We start from the raw sequence: 24,251 nt of genomic DNA, 5'->3' as shown, positions 1-24,251 counted from the left end.
GCTGTCAAAGGAGGAATAATTTTCCCGTTTTTCCGAATTTTTCATTGCTACTTCGCTCCTAATGATCGTAGCGTGATTTTATATAGCCTATATGTAGATATGATACATGAACTATCCAACACAAAAAGATTTTTTGAATTTGAACCAGTAGTTTCTGAGATTAGCGTGTTCAAATAAACAACAGCTTCAGCTTTATTATATAAGTATAGAAGTATAGATGACAATAATATTAGTGACATTGTGAATGCATTTTATTGTTATCTAACTTTTATCTGTGATAATTTTGTACCTATGTGGAAATCAAGGAGTAAAAAGTTTTCGGTGTGGTTTAGTGATGAGGCTCGTAATCTTGTAAAAAAGAAAAACAGTGCGCATCGTAAATATAAAATAACTGGCGATATTAGAGATTATGCTGACTTTGTTTTTTTTTAGAGCAGAATGCAAGAGAATTATTTCTGAATGTTATAATATGTATGTACATCAACAAAACGGAATCCGAGATTAATTCTAATCCCAAACACTTTTGGAATTTTGTTAAAAATATGAAAAATAGTTGTGAACTTCCGAACACCATGAAGTATAATGATGGTCATATTCTTGGGTATGGAAACATAGTAAACGCTTTTGCCAATTACTTCTCTTCTGTTTATACGAAAAGTAATATCAGTAGTTACCATAATTATCCCTATGAAATTAAATGACTTGTTGATATCAAGGATTTACATATTACAGAAGATATTGTATTTAATGAATTGAAGTCTCTCGATCTTAGTAAAGGTGCGGGCCCGGATGGACTTCCGCCTATATTTTTTTATAATTGTAGAGATTCTCTGACGGTACCACTTGTCAATATTTTTTCGATCTCGGTTCGCTCTGGTAAATTTCCTGATTTATGGAAGTCGGCGCGTGTTGTACCAGTCTTTAAATCTGGAGATAAACATCATATTGAAAATTATCGCCTTGTCAGTATATTGTCCGTTCCATCAAAACTTTTTGAAAATATTGTGTACAAATTTATATTTGAGTCGTTTAAGAATGTAATTAGCTTATATCAGCATGGTTTTTGTTCAGGCAGGTTAACGTTAACCAATCTTTTGACTTTTGTTGACGAGATTCTTGATGCTTTTGAAGTCGGTGCGGAGGTTCATTGCATTTACACCGATTTCAGCAAGGCTTTTGATACTGTTAATCATAGATTACTCATGTATTAACTCTATCTTTATGGTGTAAGAGATCCATTGCGTTCATGGTTCAATTCTTACATTAGTGTAAGAACGTACGTTTTTGTGAGAAAATTATCTTTGAATTTAGACCAAATTGAAATAGACACTAGGCAACAGGCACATTTGAGCAAAAGAAAGAGAAATTAGGGTTACGGCTTCAAATTTTGGACGTATTTACAAACTTAGACCGACTACAGCAATAGCTAAAACTGTGGAGTCTCTGTTGTACAGTACATTTAGAGGTAATAGTCATACATACTATGGACAGCAAAGAGAATTGAAACTAAATAAAAAAATCATGATTACTACTTTTACCTGGAAAGTCGCTTCCGTAAATGGTAGTGGCGCTCCTATCGGCAAAGTACTGAACTAACGGCTCAAAATCTGTCGAATTGATATCCATTTTTTTCAATAATTGTTAGTTTTTGTTAAAAACTCTGCTAACCAATAGATCATTAATTTTCCTCTGATATTCCTATTAAAATTATTCAACGTATTTTGCATTAATTTGTGGTATATTTTGATTTTAATAAACACATTATTATTTAAACAAATTGCACCACTAACAAACATTTAATGACTCTGCGCCCTGTAAGAAGTGATGTTTTATCCATGTGTGAATTTTCAAGCGATTCTATGATGGTTATGACTAAAAAAACTTGAAAAGAAAACATACAATGGTGCTTTTTTTCTCAGCCATATTTTTTTAGTTGATTGAACTGGTCTCTGCGCTCTAGAATATGAAAAAAGCTGCAGTTTGATGTATGATACATCTATATTAATATCTTTTTTTGCACATGTTTGACCTGTAAAATCTTATTGAACGTAAATTTCCATGCTCTGCAGTGCCAAACCTCACGTAATTTTTGCCTATACAAGTTTTACTTCACACCAGATTGACTTTTTTTTGTTTTATAAATTTTTGCTAGTTTTTTTTTTTTGTTAAATATTTTGTTGATTAATGTTTGCATCATATAAATTCTCTGCTGTCCATTCTTAATCTTGAATAAGAATTCTTTGTTGTTTCAAATTTCACGAGAGTGTATGGCGAATTCACATGTTGTTTATTGCTTTTTTTTTCTGAAACGTTAACACTTGTTCAGTCGTCGTTTAATATCAGAGTTATACAGTGTGGAAGATTTAAATGGAATTGAGGTTAAATAACACAGAAACACGTGGCAGAAGCGGAGGGCGCGGTTCCTAGTAGAGCTGGCGCAATTTGATTTCATTCAAAGTTTGGAAAGTTTTTTTTTGTAGCTGAGCACTAAGAAGGTCTTCAACCTGCGCAACTTAGTCGCAGCATTTTTTTCTTTTTTTTTGTCAGTGGAGGAATAAATGATTTTGTGTCCTCCATATATTTGGTGTTTTATTTAGCTTTGGGTTTTCAGAGGTGTTTTATTTTTTACGAATTTGAAAAAGTCTCGAGTGCTGCAGTGTGTTTTTTTTTTAATTCGTGAGACTCTTGGGTACCCATGGCATATTATATTGGGAGCCTATGGATATTATTTAAAACAATTTTGGGGGACTTTGGTGTTTTGTTTTTGGAAAATTCTGACCTTACCTGTTTTTGAGTCAATTTTGGGAGACCGTTCTTTTTTGAAAAATTTAAAACAATTTTTAGGTTCTAGGTATTCCTGTTTCGAAAGAATTTGAAAGTGCTTTGGAGTCTCTACTGTCTTTTCATATAATAATTTAATTAAAATTTTTAGAGGATACGTCATTTGCCAAAATCAGTCTTATCTAAGCAGGTATTAGTACCGCCCACCCACCCTCTCTTTTCTTATAGAATACTGCCTCGTGACCCTAAACACGCTATATTTTTGAAATCAGCACGCCGAAATCTGTGTCCTACATTTTTTTGAGAACTTTTACCCAACTTTTTCAAAATTCCAAATTTTATCATTTAAAAAAATTTCGACCTGTTTTGACAATTTTTGAACATCACCTAAACACATTTTCTTGTGGATTTATTATTAGACAATTGCTACCATATTTTTGGAATCGCCGACTGAAAGAAATGTCGCAATTTTTAGAATTTCTTAAAAAAACTTTGATTTCAAGGCGATGATTTCGAAAATCTTTTGACCATTTTCTTGTCGGTTTCTAAGCCATTTGATTAACATTTACAGAAATATAATATCCGAAAGAGAGTTCTACAAAAGCATCTATTTTAAAGTTGAGGACTTTGATTGATTATCGTGTTTGATGTCATCCAGACACGAGATTAATCAAAACGAGAAACAATTTATCATTGTGGGTTCAGATAACACTTCGACAACTTTCCAGACTCATAAATCAGCCGATCTTCCCTCGCCAAACCTAACAATTCCATATCTCCTTAATAAAACACAATCAATGATAAAACATCATTTATTACATTCAATTTAACAATAAATAAAAAATATACAAACATGAGTTTACAATACATTATTGTTCTATTAAAAGAACACGTTTTGGAGTTTTTGATCGCCTTTATTTATCTACTCATGGTGTGTTGTAGTCTCTTAAGGTACTATTTGTTTTTAAGATATAACATGATACGTACATATACAGTCCTGGCAGCCCTAGTGTTTACACTAGCGTACTGACAGAAGGGAATTTCGGGTTAATGCTGTTTAAACATTTCGAAATCGAATTTCTATTAGAGTCTACGCCTAAAAAAATATTCAAGTTAAAGCATCGTCATTTAAGCATCTTTACTTATGTGCAATTATTGCTTTTATTTTTTTTTCTCTGTACAAAACAAAAAGTCATCGGAAATATGTTGCGAAAAAAGTTAAATTGGACCCTAAGATTGCAGCTGATAAGGTGTTACTAGTCATTCCAGTCGCTATTATTTTTTAAATAAATAAAAAAAAACTGCTAAACAGCTGACTGAAATAAATAGTAGACACAGATAACGATACACATTTATGTACAAAGTCAAACAAAGTACTTAACTGAAAATTGACAAACTCCAACCAAAAACACACCGCTAACTAACGAAATATAACCTAGACGTTCGTTAGAATGACCTATTACAATATTCAGATAACGCTTAGTAAAAAATATACAGGGTGTTTCAAAAAACAATTTCCAAGCGACAAATGTTGGAGGTATTTGTTGACATTTTGACACCGTTGCAAAATTTAAACTCCCAAGATTATTTTTGAAAGAGAAGTAAAAAAAAACATTTGTTGAGAAAGTTCTTTGAACCACCCCACATTACATTAAAAAAGTGATATCGGGGAACATTAGATATCTTCATACTTGTTTAATAACCAACTTACTCTTACACAGTCATCTTTATACTTACGTCTACCCTTAACCTAGACTCTAGACTCTAGAGTAACGAAGTGAGCAGATACTCTTCCATGTCGATTGCTGGGTTTGGATTTGGGTTAGGTCACCTCACCCTACCCGAAGGCGACCTCAGGTGCGAACGTATATAACCTGTACGATAATCCACCACGTCTCGGCGATGAGTTCCCTGCATTCCATGCCTGCTCCGCCTGCTCCACCTGTATTATTTATGTGGGGTTAGTTGTGGTAAAGTGCGGGTGGGCGGGTTCCCTAGGGAGTTGGGTATGTCGGGGTTTGGCTCCTGCATGCAACATGGAGATTATGGTGACTTGACTGATGAAGAGTCACCGATTGTCTCACGAGTGTCTGAGTCTAAAACAACTTTTATATAGGGCATTTCAATGAATATGGGTCACCCTGTATTTTATTTTGACAAAAAAACCAAAAATAAATTTGTCAAGTCCTTTCGAGTCGTAATAGAACTGGTGGAATTTATGTTTTTGAGATTGGTAGTCACTACAAATGTCACTGTCATACATATACATGTACTATAATAAAGTACTTTAGGTTTGACAGTTACAGCTGTCAAGTAAATTAAATAAAATGATAATTTCATGTTTGTTGAAATAGCGGGTGACTATTAACCATTGAAGCAAATTTTTGTGTTAGTATGTCAGTTCACAGTTGACAATCAGGTTTGCCACCATAAAATTTTAAATATGTCGCTAACATGTTCAAAATGGCAAATTTTTGTAGGGAAATACGGATTTTTCGATCAAGTTCCGACCCCTGGCTCTCGACGAATAAAAAAATCACCACAATTGAGGTGGGGTGGGTGGGCGGGTTTTATCTTTTGACTTTTCTACAACAAGAAACTGAAAACATGTTTAAAATGGTAAATTATATTCCCCACACTTGTCTACAAAATTACCATTTTTAATCATATTTTTAGTTTCTTGTCATGAAAAGAAAACTACCTACATATATTAAGAAAAAAAAAGCAAAATACAAACCCCGCCCACCCTCCCTCATTTCAATTGTGATGACTTTTTATTTGTCGTGAGCCCAGGGGCGGGGCTTAATGGCAAAAGTGCTTATTTCTCTACAAGAATGTACCATGTGAAACATGTTTTTAAGTATCATGTTGTTGAAAGAAAACTATATGTCAAAAAATAAGCCCCACCTTCAAATGTGATGAATTTTTCATTTGTTGTTACAGCGAGGGACGGAGCTTAATGGTAAAATCAATATTTTCCGACAAAAATTCACCATTTTTAGTTTGATTTTTGTTTTCTCGATTATAATTTTTCAGTTTTTCTTATTTCCATAATTAAACTTTAAGATTTTTAATTTTTGAGTTTTTCAATTTTTAGAATTCTCGATTTTCTAAATTTTGCAATTTTCAATAACCTGATTTTTCAAATTTTCGATTTAATTTTTCAAATGTTAAATTAATTCATTCTTCATGCAGTTTTTCGAATTTTCAATTTTAAAATTTGTCTATAAACAAATGTTACAGTGTTGCCATATTTCGATGTTTCAGTTTCTAGATTTTTGATTTTCCAATTTTTTCGGTTTGTCAATTAAAATTCTAATTTTCGATTTACAGCTTTTAGATGTTTTAAATTTTGATTTTGTAGTTTCACGATTTCCATTTTAAAATTTGTAGATTTTTATTTTTTGAATTTTTCAATTTTTTGACGTCTTACTAGAGTGGTACAATTTTCGAGTTTTTAAATTTTGATTTTTTAATTTCACGATTTTTGAACTTTTAGAATTTTCGGTTTTCAAATTTTTATTAATTTTCAATCATCTAATTTTTCAATTTTTCGATTTAATGTTACAAATTGTCAATTAACCCATTCCTCAATTCGCAGTTTTTCGAATTTTCAGTAGAAAAAATTTTCTATAACCAAATTTTACAGTGTTGCCATTTATCGATGTTTCAATTTCTCGATTTTTGATTTTCCAATTTTTCTGATTTTTCAGATATTCGGTTTTGGATTTACAATTTTTAGCTGTTTTAAATTTTCGTTTTTCGAAGTTTCCCGATTTTTCAAATTTTTGTTCCTTCACTTTTTCGGTTTTCTTATTTATTGATTTTTTAAAATATTCAATGTTTCTGTGTTACCATCTTTAGATTACAAATGTTGCTGGATTTTATTTTAAAATGTTTCGATTTTTTAACTTTAAAAATTAGCAATTTTTAGAATTTTAGATTTTTCAGTTTTTCAATTTTTGTTTTCTCGGTTGATTATTATTTTTCGATTTTCCAATTTTTCGGCTACATATTTTTCGATTAGCAACTTTTCTAATTTTCAGTCTCAAATATTTCAGTTTATCAACTTTGCGACTTTTTCTTGAATTTTTGGATTGGGAATTTTTCTTATTTCCATTTTAAAATTTTTAGATTTTTAATTTTTCAGTTTTTTGATGTTTCATTTTTACCATCTTGTGATAAGAAATTTTTTTGGTTTTCATTTTTAAATGTTTCGATTTCTTAACTTTTAAAATTTTCAGTTTTTAGAATTTTGGATTTTTCAATTTTCTGATTTTTGTCTCCTCGATTATAATTTTTCGATTTCTTCTATTTCTCGATTAGCAATTCTTCTAATTTTCAGTTTTAAATATTTCAATTTTTCAACTTTTGAACTTTTTAGTTTTTAGATTTTTAATTTTTCAGTAAGTACTTGAATTTTTTGTTTCTTTAATTTTTCGATTGGAAATTATTCTTATTTCCATTTTTAAATTTTGAGATTTTTAAGTTTTGAATTTTTCAATTTTTCCATGTTTTCATGTTATAATTTTTCGATATGTTAAATTTTGATTTTACAATTTTTAGAAATTTCGCTTTTAAATTTTTCAATTTTTCGGTTCAATTTTTCAAATATTCAATTTATTCATTCTTCAATTTGCAGTTTTTCGATGTTTCAATTTCTTGATTTTCGATTTTCCAAATCTTCCAATTTTTCAATTATTTTGTTTTTCAATTTAGAATTTTTTTGATGTTTTAAATCATCGTTTTTTTCGATGTTTCAATGTCTCGATTTTTGAATTTTTCAATTATTCGATATTTCCGTGTTGTTATTTTTTGATTTCTTAAATTTTGATTTTTCAATTTTTAGAAATTTCGGTTTTCAAATTTTTGTAATTTTCAGTCACCTGATTTTTCAATTTTTCGACTTAATTTTTCAAATTTTCAATTAACCCATTCTTCAATTTGCAGTTTTCCGAATTTCAGTTTCTCGAATTTTGATTATCCAATTTTTCCGATTTTTCAATTATTCTATTTTTTGATTTACAATTTTTTGATGTTTTAAATTTTGTTTTCTTCGATGTTTCGCGATTTTTCAACTTTTGTTCCTTCATTTTTTCGATTTTTTATTAAATTTTTCGATTTCTTAACTTTAAAAGTTTTCAATTTTAGAATCTTAGATTTTTCAGTTTTCCGATTTTTGTTTTCTCGGTTGATTATAATTTTTCGATTTTCCAGTTTTTCGTTTCTTTTACTTTTTGATTAGCAACTTTTTTAATTTTCAGTTTTAAATATTTCAATTTTTCAACTTTTGAACTTTTTAGTTTTTCGATTTTTAATTTTTCAATATTTAAATTTTCTTTATTTCTTCAATTTTTCGATTGAGAATTTTTCTTATTTCCTTAGTTTCATTTTTAGATTTTAATTTTCCGATGTTTTAGTGCTACAATTTTTCGATTTCTTAAATTTTGATTTTTCAATTTTTCGATTTAATTCAATTTTAAAATTTTTCTATAACCAAATTTTACAGTGTTGTCGTTTTTCGATGTTTCAATTTCTTGATTTTTGCTTTTCCAAATTTTCCGATTTTTCAATTATTCTGTTTTTCGATTTTGAATTTTTTGATGTTTTTTCAAATTTTCTCGTTTTTTCAATGTTTCTCGATTTTTCAACTTTTTGTTTCTTTACTTTTTCGATTTTTTAGAGTTTTGAATTTTTCAATTTTTCGATGTTTTAGTGTTACCATTTTTCGATAAGAAATTTTTCGATTTTTTTAATTTTTAGAATTTTTGATTTTTCAGTTTTCTGATTTTTGTTTTCTCGATTATAATTTTTAGATTTTCCAACTTTTCGTTTCTTCTATTTTTCGATTAACAATTTTCCTAATTTTTAGTTTTAAATAATACTTCAATTTTTCAACTTTCGAACATTTTAGTTTTCCGATTTTGAATTTTTTAATACTTGGATTTTTTGTTTCTTTAATTTTTCGAGGGGGAATTTTTCTTACTTCCATTTTTAAATTTTGAGATTTTTAATTTTTGAATTTTTCTATTTTTCGATGTTTCAGTGTTACAATTGTTCAATTTTTTTATTTTTGATTCTTCAATTTCCCGATTTTTTAATTTACTTATAGAATTTTCGGTTTTCAAATTTTCGTAATTTTCAATCTCCTGATTTTTTAATTTTACGGTATAATTTTTCAAATTTTCAATTAACCAATTCTTCAATTTGCAGTTTTCCCAATTTTCATATTTTAAACTTTTCCATAACAAAATTTTAGTGTTGGCATTTTTCAATGTTTCAATTTTTCGAATTTTGATTTTCCAATTTTTCCGTTTTTTCGATGTTTCTCGATTTTTCAACTTTTGTTCCTTCACTTTTTCGATTTTTTCATTAAATTTTTCGGTTTCTTAACTTTAAAAATTTTCAATTTTTCAGTTTTCCGACTTTTGTTTTCTCGATTTTAATTTTTCGATTTTACAACTTTTCGTTTCTTTTATTTTGCGATTAGCAACTTTTTCAATTTTCAGTTTTAAATATTTCAATTTTTCAACTTTTGAAGTATTTAGTTTATCGATTTTGAATTTTTAAAATTTAGATTTTTTGTTTTTTCAATTTTTGGATTAGGAATTTTTCTTATTTCCATAATTAAATTTTTAGGTTTTGAATTTTTGAATTTTTCGATGTTTCAGTGTTACAATTTTTCGATTTTATTTTAAAATTTTCAATCAATTCATTCTTCAATTTGCAGTTTCGAATTTTCAATTTTAAAATTTTTCTATAATCAAATTTTACACTGTTGCCATTTTTCGATGTTTCAATTTCCCGACTTTTCATTTTCCAATTTTTCGATTTACAATTTTTAGATGTTTTAAATTTTCGTTTTTTAAATGTTTTAAAGATTTAAATTTTTGAATTTTCAATTTTTAGTGTTTTATTGTTACAATTTTCCGATTTCTTAAATTTTGATTTTTCAATTTTTAGAAATTTCGGTTTTCAAATTTTTCAAATTTTCAATCAATTCATTCTTCAATTCAGATTTAAAATTTTTCAAAAACCAAATTTTACAGTGTTGCCGTTTTCGATGTTACAATTTCTTGATTTTCGATTTTCCAAATTTTGCGATATTTCAATTTTCCGGTTTTTGTTTTCTCGATTATAATTTTTCGATTTTTGATTTTTGACTTTTTAGTTTTTCGATTTTTAAGTTTTCAATACATGGATTTTTCAATTTTTAAATGTTTCAGTGTCACGTTTTATATTTTGAGGTTATGTAAATCAATGTCAGTAACTCATTCTGTGTCGAACATAACGTCAAATTTACAGATTTAAATAACGTCAGTCAAAAATAATGATAATACCAACATATTTGTTTTTTAATAAATCGCAAAGCACACTTGACAAGTTTTTTTCGATCATGTGGTATTATTGTGGTACATATTTGACGCATTATAATTTTAGGTTAAGCAGATTTCAGTGACGTATAGAAAGTAACAATTGATTTTAAAAATCCATGGCCGACTATATGTCAGACATTAATAAAAGTCCTGTATTCCAAACGAATTTTTTGTATAAAAATGGTGGAGGCGCCGGGTAAAAAAAAAATTATCTTTAAAAGTTGTAGACACTTCTACACTTTTTGTCAGGTTGGCAACATATTTAAAATTTTATGACGACACATCTGACTGTCAAACTGCTTTTTTTTGTCACACATTATCAACAATAATTTATTATTGTGAAAATTTTGACATTTGTCGTACCAACCGCGACAAAATTCCCCAAAATTAAAAAAATTCCAAATCCACGACGGTTCCTTTTCATTCAAATGCCCTGTTATTCAGTTTTCTAGAAAAATGACTTAAAGAATGATTAAAAAAACGCTTTTCAAACTCTTGAATCCCGTTTGTGAAAACTAAACCCGCTTCTCCATGTGCAGGATGATTCAGCCAAATATCACTAGCAGGCAACCCAAAATACACATAAAATTGATTGAACCATCCTGCATAATCTCCAACACTGACTAACCACCAAGAAGGACCTAAACGCATGCAGCATAACCGAAGACTTAACACTACACAGAATACTAAGAAAGACAACTCACATTTCACAAAACTCGTCGTGAGGGTGTTAATGATTCGGGGGCAGATGTAGATCCTCTCGCTTGCAGAAGGACGGCCTTTGGTGCCAACGAGGTACCGTTAGGGTACCGCACCATCAGACCACAAATCACACACACAACGAGGCACGAGAAACAACACAATGAACAAGAACAATCATACTACATTAGAGAAACGTGCTTGCTGATTTATGACTCAAACCAGGAAAAAATCGTGTGAATATTTCAAAAAGCGACTCAATTTTTTTACGGCCCTGTTTGAATCACAAATGGGAGATGGAAGACGTGAAATGTAATCATTTAAGTGGTTCGCCGAACCCCGGATCGAGATGGGGTGAAAAAGCGCTGCGGTGGAGATGGGTAATTAAATTTTTATGAATGTGCAGTGGTTGGCAAGTTTGTGTGGATATTTTCGTTCTGCGTGCCTAAAGTTGCGATTTTTCGTGCTGTACTAAAATTATCACACTTTTTTTTTAATTACTCGAATATTTGGCAAGCTAATTTATTTCGGGCTGTCATTATTTTTATCAATTAATTACTTAATTAATTTGTAAAGTAATTAATTAATTCTTTACTTAAATATCCACCAAAACAGATTCGAAAAGCCCCATGTACTGATTTAGGACGATTTTGAATGCGTGACGTTTGTGACCTTGTGATCTCCTTCATAACTAGGTTTGTGAAAGTGTACGTATTACCAACCAGCAAAGAGTCCATGCAAACCAAAATAAAACCTACCTGTCACAGCAACGGATAGAACAACGAACAGATGTGTGCGAAAACAAAAGTGTGTGTACTGTGTTTGTGTTGTAGTCGGGGAAGTACATAAATGCAGGTTTGCTAAGGTCTAATATTTAAAATAGCCAAACCAAAAGGACATAAAAATTTATTGTCATCTAAAGGGATTGTCATATTGCTAAATCTACTGTAACAATATACTTATTATTACACTTCTATCGTATTTTGTACAGCATGAGGAGAATGACGCAACACACTACACATACATACATTAATTCACGTTTTTTACCCCTATTTGGGGTTGGCATACTATAAATTAAAAGAAAAGTCACATTACTACAGACAGATCACCAATTGTACATCTTTTATCGAAATCATAGGAATACCCAAAAGAAAGTATGTACGCTACGAAAAATAAAAATAAAGTCGAGTTTTATGGCTACTGACGATTTTTTTCTATTTGTGCACCAAAGTCTACACGATTAGTTCAGCTAAGTTCAACTTGGCGACATGTTTATGGTTAGGTCATGACTCGATTACGTTTGATCTTCATCGAAGTTGGTGAGTTTTGGATAATTTGTAGAACCATCATAGACTCAGTTCTTGTGCCGTACTGTAGCCAACTGTAAATCAAAATGTTTTCGACCAACAGCTAATTTGATAGTTCTCCAAATAACCACGAAATATGCAAACTTCTTCGTATCCTTTAGGTTTGAGCGAATTATTTTTACGAATTTTTTATCCTAACATTTTGAAAAAACAATTATAAATTTTATAATAATAATGATAATTAACGGGATATCGAGGAGCGTGTTTTTATTCACGCAGGAAATATTTTGATTTTTAGTTTCTCGATTTTTAATTTTTTGATTTTTCAATTTTCCGTTCCTTCGATTAGAAATTTTTCTAATTTTTTATTTTAAATTTTTCGATTTTATGACTTTTAAATTTTGCATTTTTTGAATGTTTTCTTAGCATAATTTTTAGAATTCGCAATTTTTCTTTTTTCATTATTCCGATTTTTTAGTTTTACAATTTTTAGATTTTCATTATTTCGAATTTTCAGTTTGAACTTATTCATTTATTAGATTTTTTCATTTTTGAATTTTGCACTTTTTGACGTTTAAAATTGTTGCTTTCAATGTTTCAATTTTTAGTTTTTCACTTGTTAATTTTTTCAATTTTCAATTTTTTTCCTATTTTTAACATTCCAATTTTTCAATTTTTCAATATTTCAGTTTTACCATTCTTCGATTCAAACTTGTTCTGGTTTTCATATTTAAATTCTTCGATTTTTTAACTTTTAAAATTTTCAATTTAGAGAATTTAAAATTTTTCACTTTTCCGGTTTTTACTTTCTCGATTTTCAAACTTCTTAGTTTTTCGTTTTTTAATTTTTTAAATACTTAGATTTTTTGTTCGAATGAGAATTTTTCTTATTTCCATTTTTAAATTTTTTGATTTTTAATTTTTGAATTTTTAAATTTTTCGATGTTCCACTGTTACAATTTTACGATTTTTTTAATTTCACGATTTTTAAATTTTTAGAAGTTTCGGTTTGAAATTTTTGTAATTTTCACCTGATTTTTCAATTTTTCGATTTAATTTTTCAAATTTTCAATTAACCCGTTCTTCAATTTGCAGTTTTTCGTATTTTCAGTTTTAAAATTTTTCTATAACGAAATTTTACAGTGCCATTTTTCAGTATTTTAATTTCACGATTTTTGATTTTCCAATTTTCCCGATTTTTCAATTACTCCATTTTTCGATTTACAATTTTTTGGTGTTTTAAATTTTCGTTAAATTTTCGTTTTTTCCATGTTTCTCGACTTTTGAACTTTTTGTTTCTTCAGTTTTTCGATTTTTCAATTTTTTGATTTTCCAAAGTTTTGTTTCCTCTATTTTTCGATTAGCAACTTTTCTAATTTTCAGTTTTAAATATTTCAATTTTTCAACTTTAGAACTTTTTAGTTTTTCGATTTTTAATTTTTCAATAGCTAGAATTTTTGTTTCTTCAATTTTTTGCATAATTAAATTTTTAGATTTTTAATTTTTGAATTTTTCAATTTTTCGATGTTTCAATGTTACAATTTTGCGATTTTTTAATTTTTGATTTTTCAATTTTTAGAATTTTCGATTTCTAAAATTTTTGTAATTTTCAATAACCTGATTTCTCAATTTTTCGAACAACCCATTTTTCAATTTGTGGTTTTCGAATTTTCAATTTTAAAATTTTTCTAGAATCAAATTTTACAACGTTGTCATTTTTAGATGTTTCATTTTCCCGATTTTTGATTTTCCAAATTTTCCTATTTTTCAATTATTCTACATATTTTTCGATTTACAATCTTTCGATTTTTTAAATTTTTGTTTTTTCGATATTTCTTGATTTTTTAACTTTTTGTTCCTTCACTTTTTCGATTTTTTCATTTTAGAATTTTTCAATTTTTCGATGTTTCAGAGTTACCATTTTTCGATAAGAATTATTTTTGGTTTTTATTTTAAAATCTTTCGACTTTTTAACTTTAAAAATTTTCAATTTTTAAAATTTTAGATTCTTCAGTTTTCCGATTTTTGTTATCTCAATTACAATTTTTCGATTTTCCAACTTTTCGGTTCTTTAATTTTTCGATTGGGTAGTTTTCTTATTTCCATTTTAAATTTTTTTGATTTTTTCAATTTTTTGGCGTTTCAGTGTTACAATTTTTTGATTTTTTAAGTTCAGATTTTCAAATTCACGATTTTTCAATTTTTAGAAATCTCGTTTTTCAAATTTTTGTAATTTTCAATCACTTGATTTTTTAATTTTTCGATTTAATTTTTCAAAATTTCAATTAACCCATTCTTCAATTTTCAATTTTAAAATTTTTCTATAACCAAATTTTACAGCGTTGCCGTTTTTTGATTTTTGATTTTCCAATTTTTCCATTTCAGTTCGATTTACAATTCTTAGATGTTTTAAATTTTCGTTTTTTCGATGTTTCAGTCTTACAATTTTTATTTTTTTTAATTTTTGATTTTTCAAAACTTCTGGATTTTTTGAAATTTTTGATTTTTCATTTTTACAATTATCTCGTTTTTGGTGCCTCGATTCTCATTTCAAAATTTTTCGATTTTAACTTTTGAATTTTCCAAATTTTCGATGTTTCAAGGTTACGGTTTTTCGATTTTTCACTTGTTGAGTTTTCAATTACTCGTTTTTTCAATTTTACAATTTTTTGTAAATTATTTTACAATGTTGTTATTTTTCGATTTTTATTTTGCACTTTTTTGATTTTACAACTTTTATTAGATGTTTTATAGATTCTCGTTTTTTCAACGTTTTGATTTTTAGTTACTCGATTTATCAATTTTTCGAATTTTAAATTTTACAGTTTTGCAAATTTCGATTTTTCAATTTTTGTTTCTTCACTTTCACGATTAGCAATTTTTCTATATAAAATTTTTTCACTTTTGGAATTTCAGTTTTTAAGATTTTGTAATTTTTTGATTTCTCGAAATTTCTCTAAAATTTTTCCATTATTAAATTTTACACCATTGTAATTTTCAAAGTTTTAAGTTTTTGGATTTTTAGTTTACAATTTTAATTAATTTTACAATTTTTAGATGTGTTAAATTTTCGTTTTTTCGATGTTTCTCGATTGTTTGTTTCTTCACTTTTTCGATTTTTTAATTTAAACACTTTGCATTTTCGATTTTTCAATTTTACGACTTTTTTCTGACCTAATTTTCAATTTTAAATATTTCGAGTTTTCAACTGCTTGATTTTTCGAATTTTTTCATTTTTCATTTTTACAATTATCCTCTTTTTCGTTTTTTCATCCTTCGGTTTTTATTTTGCATTTTTCGATTTTTCAAATTCTTCGTTTCTTCAGTTTTTCGATTAGAGTTTTAAAATTTTTCTATTTTTAACTTTCGAATATTTCGATTTTTCAGTTTTTGATTTCAATGTTTCGGTTTTTCAATGTTTAGAATTTCCCACATAATTTTTTAATTCCATTTTTTCCATTTTTTGATGCTTCGATTTTTATTTCGCAATTTTTCGATTTTTCAATTCCTCGCTTCTTAATTTTTTTATTTTTTCATTAAAATTTTTCTAGTTTTCATTTTAAAATTTTTCGATTTATTAATTTTTGAATTTGGCAAATTTTCAATGTTTCAAGGTTACAGTTTTTCGATTCAGTTGTTGAGTTTTCAATTCTTCGTTGTTTCAATTTTTAGAATTCCAGTTTTTAAAATTTTGTTTTTTTTTTTAATTTCTGAATCACCTGATTTTCAATTTTTTTATTTAGTTTTTCGTATTTTTAATTAATCCAATTTTCGAATTTTATATTTTGCAATTTTCGATTTTTCAATTTTTGTTCCTTCAGTTTTACGATTAGCAATTTTTCTAAAATTTTTCCACTTTTGGAATTTTCAGTTTTTAAGATTTAGCAATTTTGCGATTTCTCGAAATTTCTCTAAAATATTTCAATTATTAAATTTTACACCGTGGTAATTTTCAAAGTTTTAAATAATTTTACAATTTTTATATGTTTTAAATTTTCGTTTTTTCTATGTTTCTCGATTTTTCAACTTTTCGTTTCTTCTGTTTTTGTTTTTGAACAGGAATTTTTCTAATTTTCAATTTTAAATATTTCGATTTTTCAGTCTTTCGATATTTTAATCTTACAACTTTTTGATTTTACAATTTTTCATTTTTAAAATTTTTGATTTTTCAACTTCCCGATTTTTCGAATTTTTTGGTTTTTCACTTTTACAATTATTGTTTTTCCATTTTTTGATGCTTTGATTTTTATTTTGCAATTTTTCAATTTTTCAGTTCCTCGTTTCTTCGGTTTTTTCATTAGAAATTGTTCTAGTTTTCATTTTACAATTTTTCGGTTTATCAACTTTTGAATTTGGCAAATTTTCAATGTTTCAAGGTTACAGTTTTTCGATTTTTCAATTGTTGAGTTTTCAATTCCTCGTTTTTTCAATTTTTAGAATTTCAGTTTATCAAATTTTGTTTTTTTTTTAATTTCTCAATCACCTGATTTTCAATTATTTTATGTAGTTTTTCGTATTTTTAATTAATCCAATTTTCGATTTGTAATTTTTGGAATTTTACAATTTTGCAATTTTCGATTTTTTAATTTTTGTTTCTTTAGTTTTACGATTAGCATTTTTTTTTTAAATTCTTCCAATTTTGGAATTTTCAGTTTTTAAGATTTTCTAATTGTTCGATTTTTCAGTTTTCAACTTTTCAATTTTTCGAACTAGCTTTACATTTTTTCATCTAATTCGTTTTTGGATTTGCAGTTTTTTGAATTTTACATTTTAGAAAAAAAATTCCATTATTAAATTTTACACCGTGGCAATTTTTGAATGTACCAGTTTTTCATTTTTTAAGTTTTTGGAATTTTATATTTTTTTTATTTTACAATTTTCAAATGTTTTAAATTTTCGTTTTTTCGATGTTTCTCGATTTTTCAATACTTCCTTTCTTTGGTTTTTTGATTAGCAACTTTTGTAATTTTCAATCTTAAATATTTCGAGTTTTCAACTGCTCGATTTTTCGAATTTTTTCATTTTTCATTTTTACAATTATCCTGTTTTTCGTTTTTTCATCCTTCGGTTTTTATTTTGCAATTTTTAGATTTTTCAATTCCTCGCTTCATTTTTTTATTTTTTCATTATAATTTTTCTAGTTTTCATTTTAAAATTTTTCGATTTATAACTTTTGAGTTTGGCAAATTTTCAATGTTTCAAGATTACAGTTTTTCGATTTTTCATTTGTGAGAGTTTTCAATTCCTCTTTTTTTCAATTTTTAGAATTCCAGTTTTTAAAATTTTGTTTTTTTTTAATTTCTCAATTACCTGATTTTTAATTTTTTTATTTAGTTTTTCGTATTTTTAATTAATCCAATTTTCTATTTGCAATTTTTCGAATTTTACAATTTTGCAATTTTCGATTTTTTAATTTTTGTTTCTTCAGTTTTACGATTTGCATTTTTTTTTTAATTTTTCCACTTTTGGAATTTTCAGTTTTAAGATTTTGTAATTTTTCAATTTCTCAGTTTTCAACTGTTCAATTTTTCGAACTACCTTTACATTTTTTCATCTCATTCAGTTTTGGATTTGCAATTTTTTCAATTTTACATTTTAGAAAAAAATTTCCATTATTAAATTTTACACTGGCAGTTTTCAATCTTTTTAAGTTTTTAGATTTTTATTTTGCAATTTTTCGATGTTTCAAATCAATTTTTTGATTTTTCAATGTTTAGAATTTTGTAGTTTTTCAGTTTCTTAATCACGTGATTTTTCCACTTCTAGATTAGAACTTTTCATTTTTTCGATTTAGTTTTTCAAATTTTCAATTAATTCATTTTTGGATTTGCACTTTTTGGAGTTTTCAATTTTAAAATTATTCTCTAATTGAATTTTAAAAATTTACAGTTTTCCAATGTTTCATTCTCTATTTTTTAATTATTCCATTTTCCCATTTTAATTTTGCCATGTTTGATTTCGCAATTTTTCGATTGGCAAGTTTCCGACTTCACAATTTTTAGATATTTTAAATTTTGTTTTTTTTTATTTTCGGATTTTTAGTTACCCCATTTTTCAATTTTTCAATTTCCGTAAATAAATTTTTTTTTTTAATAGAACACTATATAATTTTACATATTTTTATTAGCTTCATAACCCTATTTTATTTTTGAAATTCAGATGCAACGTTGCCACGTTATTCCAACTTTCTTGAATTTTTTTAACGATGCAAAAAAATCACTAAACAATTATTTTTGAACTTTGTGTTGGCAATATTTTGTGAAAAAATAAACAGAAAAACGCACTTTGTTGTGGCATCAATGAAATCAACTTTTACATACCGAGTGTTTATGAGAATACAGATTTTAAAAATAAACTTAACAGGACACTCTGTATAGTTAAAAATAATGTTGGAGTACCATTGTTAACGAATCTTGTATTTGATAAAACACAACATTTGAAGAAACAATAGAAATTAAACAAAAGAGAAATGGAAATAATGCCATCGTTGTTAGGGGTGAATTATTGGTTGCCTACTTATCAGCTCAAACGAGTTGAAAATAATATCGTTTAATATTTTATTAAATATAATTTTATTCTCGCCACTCTGAAAGCGTTTTATAAAGCCTGACTTTCTCGAGTGCGAAAACACCCCTCTCAAACCGTAAAAGACACATTAAGAAATTTGAAATGTGTTGAGCGAAATTCGAACAAAGCGTTTTCTTTTAAGTGAAACCTAAGTTTTGGAGACATTCGAAGTTCGCTTCATAAACCAAACTGCGAAGAAGCTATTTTCGGAGATTTATTTGTTTCGGATTCAAACATGTCGCTCAGGAAGTTCTTTATATTCAAAAATGCCGATTAAGTCTATAATTTATTGCCACCCTATGCGCCTAGCACCAAATAATCAGAACGGAAGTGAACTGAACTTATAAATAATTCAATAACAAAAACTACACGATCTCCTACATTTCCAGAGTAACTTTGTGTGTTGTTTGTGTCAGGTGTATTTGGTGTCTTAATAAGGAAAAGAAATAATGGAAAAGTCTTCAAAGTCACGACAAGTAGATCAACAATAAAATGAGGAAAGCGTGCAGAAAGATACGTAACTTTTTTCGGTCTGAAAGCTTACCTGGCACTGTGACTCAACATGATGATATTTCTGCAACAAGGGATTATAAAGCTTTTAGTAGGAGGATTCGTTTTAATGGAAACGTAGCAATTAGCCAAATGCAGTAATAATAAGTAATCATAACACATTAATTAATTAATCGTGGGTGTCGGAAAGTGCGAAGTGAAGTAATGAAAAGAAACGTAAAAACATAAAAAGCGGAGAAATCAGAAAACCATGCTAATCGAAATGTAACTCCTAAGAGATCTAACAGAAGAGGAGGTTAAGTATGAATTACCGAGGGAGCTCTGAATTTCCAAAACAATTTCGCTAAGTAAGCACTTTAATTTCTCTCGCAGTTAAAAGTCCCAAATATGATGATGCTTCGGTTTTAATCCTCTTAACCCACCATATTTGAGCTAAAACTATCTATCTTCGTTCGAAAAACAAAACTATCGCAAACTCAAAATAAACTCTCCATTAGCAAATAATTTTTAGCTAGCATAATGAACAAACCTTCCCTTGGAAGAATCGTGTGGATTTTCTGCAAAATTAAAATTTTAGATCGAATTAAGCTCGCTGCTGCACTAGTCGGTTTGGTTTCAGGGTTCGGATTGATTTTACTCTATTTACCACTCGGTGGTGAGAATGACAGTGGAGAAAAGAAAATAACAGTAGGTTCAGATCAGCGAAAACAGTCCGGTCAGCAGCAGCCGATAATAACGTCTTTATTGACGCGGCGACATTTACAAGCTTGTTTTCGTTTATGGCGGCGTAAAATTTATGTTTGTGCGAGTGTGCGACTGGATGGAGGAAACGTATGATGATTGAGCGAATCTGGCGCAGTTAATGCAGCTGGTTTTTTTTTTGGTAAAGTTGGCGCGCCTGGTGGGTAAATTTTCGCATTTTTTTTTTTTGGAGAAGGAGCGTGAGGAACATTCCGGTAGAGTAGACAGTAGAGTTCAATTAAGGAAAGAAAAAGAGAAAGAATATTTGAGAGTAGAAAAAATATGTAGTTTTTGTTTTTATTTTTTTTTTTTGTAATTATATAAAAATTAGAAAAGGCTATATTAAAAGCAGAGTTTTTACAAATAATTTTGCAATATTTCGATTTTTCAATTTTGCAATTTTCGGTTTTTGGTTTCCGATTTTGATTTTTCGACTTCTCGATTTTTTGAATTCTTAAAAATTTCAGTTTTATAATTTTTCAATTGTTCGATATTTAGTTTCTCAATTTCTTAAGTTTTAATTTCGCAATTTTTCGTTTCTTCAGTTTTTTAATTAGAGATTTTTCTAGTTTTCAATTTAAAATTTTTCGATGTTCACTTTCTCGATTTTTAATTGTCGGATTTTTCCGATTTTTCAGTTATTCTATTTTTCGAATTTTATTTTGCCCTTTTTTTTGATTTTGCACCTTTCAGATATTTTAAATTTTATTGGTTTCAATGTCTTTATTCCTAGTTTTTTGACTTTTCATTTTTTGTTTTCTTCAATTTTTCGATTTTACAATTTTGCAATTTTCACTTTTTCAGATCTGCGATTTTTATTTCTCGATTTTCCATTTTCAATTTTTATCAGTTCTTAGAATTTTTAATTTTTAATATTTTGTAATTTTTCAATTTTTCGAATTAGTTTTACACTTTTTCAACTAATTAATTTTTTGGTTTGTAATTTTTCGAATTTTAAATTTAAAATTTTTTCTGTTTTTAAATTTTACACTTTGCAATTTTTCACTGTTTTAATTTCTCTCCGGTTTTTCAATTTTTCAATTTTTCGATTTTAAAGTTTTAGGATTTTTATTTTGCAATTATATATTTGATTTCGCGGTTTTCAGATATTTTAAATTTTCGTTTTTCAGTGTTTCGATTTTTGTTTCTCGATTTATCAGTTTTTCCGTTTGCAATTTTTCAATTTTTACTTTACAATTTTGCAGTTTTCGATATTCAGTTTTGCCATTTTTTTCTCGACTTTTCCTTTTTCCATTTTCCAATATTTGGTTTCTTTGGGTTTTCGATTAAGAATCCTCCGATTTTTCAATTTCTGGATATGAAATTATTCGATTTTTCTATTTTTAGTTTTTCAGTTTTCCACTTTTTCATTTTTTTATTAACCCCATTTTTCGGTTTTTTATTTTGCAATGTTTGATTTCGCAAATTTTGGTTTCGGAATATTTTTCGAATTTTTCAATCAGGTTTTCAATTTTTTGATTTTTTAAATATTCTATTTTTGATATTTTAGTTTTTCAGCTCTTGATTTCGCAATTTTTCAGTGATTAGATTTTTCGATTTTGAATAATTCCATTTTTCGATTTTTCAGTTGTTCAATATTTGGAATTTTCACTTTCCAACATTTTGTAATTTTGCATTTTTCAATCTTTTTTTACATTTCTCGATTATAAATTTTTCGATATTTTGATTTGATTGTTTCATTCCTTGATTTTTAATTTGCAGTTTTTTTTTGCGAGTATTAAGTTTTCAATTTTTATTTTACAATTTTTTGATTTTAGAATTGTTAAATATTTCAAATTTCCGGTTTTTTATGCTCTGATTTTTGTTATTTCGATTTTTCAAATTTTTTGTGTTTCACAGCTACAGTTTTTCGATATTTCCCGTTTTGATAATTCAATTTCCCAATTTTTTTATTTTTACATTTTTTCAGTTTTACAATTTTGTATTTTTTTTTGATTTTTGAATCATCAGATTTTTTAATTTTTCGATATTAACTTATTTGATTTTCCTATTTTTAGTTTTTCAATCTTCCTATTTTTTTTTCTCAATTACTCCATGTTTCGATTTTTATTTTGGAACTTTTGATTTCGCAATTTTTCAGTGATCAAATATTTTACTCTTTAATTTCTCGATTTTTCAATTTTAAAATTTTTAATTTTTTAATTTTTTAAATGTTCCACTTTTGATATTTTAGTTTTTCGTTTCTTAATTTGCAATCCTTGATTTTGCAATTTTTCACTGATTAGATTTTTTGTTTTTCAATTTTATTATTTTTAAAGTTTTTCAATTTTTCGAATTTTTAATAATTCCATTGTTCGATTTTTCAATTTTTGTATTTGTTTTTCGATTAAGAATTTTTTTAAATTTTCCAATATTTTGATGTCAATGATAGTTTTTTGCGATTTTTCAGTTTTTGAAATTTTCAATTTCCAAATTTTTGTGATTTACCCTTTATTTTTCAATCACCTGTTTTTTCCATTTGTCGATTATAAATTTTTTGGTGTTTTGATTTGATCTTTTCTTTTTTTTTATTTTTTTTTTTTGATTATTAAGTTTTTCGATTTTTATTTTACAATTTTTTGATTTTAGAATTGCTAAATATTTAAGATCTTTTTTTTAGGTTTCTATTTTTGGTATCTCGATTTTTAAATTTTTTGATGTTTCACTGCTGCAGTTTTTCGATATTTCAAGTTTTAAAATCAATTTTCCAATTTTTTAATTTTTAGATTTTTCACTTTAACAAATTTGTAATTTTTTGATTTTTGAATCACCCGATTTTTCAATTTCTGTATATTAAATTATTTGATTTTCCTATTTTCAGATTTTGAATTTTCCAATTACTCCATTTTTCTGTTTTTCAGTTTTTCGATTTTTATTTTGCAATGTTTGATTTCGCAATTTTTCGATTTGGAATTTTCGAATTTTTCAATTTTAAATTTTTTACTTTTCAATTTTTCGATTTTTCAATTTTTTGATTTTTTAAATATTCCATTTCTATATTTTAGTTTTTCGATTTTTATTTTGCAATTTTCCAATGATTAGAATTTTTCCTTTTCAATTTTCCTGTTTTTCTAATTCTACAATGTTGCAATTTTTTGATTTTTCAATTTTTAAAGTCTTCAATTTTCCGTTTTTTAATTTTTCGATTTTTCCGAATTTTCAATAATTCCATTTTCCGATTTTTCAATTTTCGTTCTTTTTTTTTGTTTTTCGATAAAGAATTTTTCTAAACTTTTTCAATATTTTGATATTTCAGTGTTAGTTTTTCGATTTTTCAATTTTTCGATTTTTGACTTTCCAAAATTTTGTAATTTTTTCATTTGTCAATCACCTGTTTTTTTCATTTCTCGGTTACAAATTTTTTGATGCTTTGACTTGATTTTTCCAGTCTTTGATTTTTAATTTTCTTTTCTTTTGAATTTTTTTCTTATATTAAGTTTTTCGATTTTTAATTTACAATTTTTTTGATTTTAGAATTGCTAAATATTTCAAATTTCCGTTTTTTAGGTTTCGACTTTTGGTATCCCGATTTTTCAATTTTTTCATGTTTAACTGCCACAGTTTTTCGATATTTCAAATTTTGATTATTCAATTTTTAAATTTTTTGATTTTTCACTTTTACAATTTTGTAATTTTTTGATTTTCGAATCACCCGATTTTTCAATTTCTGCATACAAAATTATTTGATTTTTGTATTTTTGGTTTTTCAACTTTCCAGTTTTTCTATTTTCCAATTACTCGATTTTTTGGTTTTTTAGTTTTTCGATTTTTATTTTGCAATTTTTGATTTCGCAGTTTTTCAATTTCGAATTTTTCGAATTTTTCAATGATTAGATTTTTTACTTTTCAATTTTTTGATTTTTTAAATATTACATTTCTATATTCAAGTTTTTCGATTTTTATTTTACAATCCTAGATGTCGCAATTTTTCAGTGATTAGATTTATTCTTTTTCAATTTTTCGTATTTTATAATTCCAAATTTCTAAATTTCTCAGTATAAATTTTTTTAATTTTTCGACTTTCAGTTTCAAACAATCTTGAATTTTTCGATTTTTAAATTCTTCAATTTTTTAATTTTAATTGTACTAAAACATAGTAATAATTTTTCGACTCTTCAATTTCTAGTTCTTTTTTAATTTTTGATTTCTCAGTCACTTGATTTTCCAGTTTCTCGGTTCAAAATTTTTGATTTTTCAATTTTTCAGTTTTCGATTTTTCAATTTCTCCATTCAAATTTTTCACTTTTTCTATGACTCTTAAATTTTAGAC

The 24,251-nt window shown here is 26.7% G+C and overlaps 1 protein-coding gene across 5 annotated transcripts in view; it reads right to left on the bottom strand.

Moving 5' to 3' along the window:
• Positions 1 to 3,682: 3,682 nt before the first annotated feature.
• Positions 3,683 to 24,251, bottom strand: part of LOC135128674 (uncharacterized protein) — a 94,422-nt gene continuing 73,853 nt past the window's right edge. For 2 of the 5 annotated variants that reach the window (XM_064055677.1, XM_064055676.1), the window contains 2 exons: positions 19,275 to 19,304; positions 3,683 to 4,723 (listed from right to left, as the gene is read on the bottom strand). In XM_064055677.1, coding sequence (XP_063911747.1) covers positions 4,609 to 4,723; positions 19,275 to 19,304 — 145 coding nt within the window. In that variant the 3' untranslated portion in view covers positions 3,683 to 4,608. Of the gene's footprint in view, positions 4,724 to 10,861; positions 10,937 to 11,307; positions 11,924 to 19,274; positions 19,305 to 24,251 lie in introns of those variants that run through there. The other 3 variants (XM_064055682.1, XM_064055678.1, XM_064055681.1) reach the window with 3 other exon arrangements.

This window comes from Zophobas morio, unplaced genomic scaffold, assembly GCF_036711695.1.
Source record: "Zophobas morio isolate AGI-343-1 ecotype UQ-CSIRO unplaced genomic scaffold, CSIRO_AGI_Zmor_V1 ptg000014l, whole genome shotgun sequence".
NCBI lineage: Eukaryota > Metazoa > Arthropoda > Insecta > Coleoptera > Tenebrionidae > Zophobas > Zophobas morio.
Note: the sequence above shows the minus strand (reverse complement) of the source record. Positions and strands in the feature narration are given on the sequence as shown.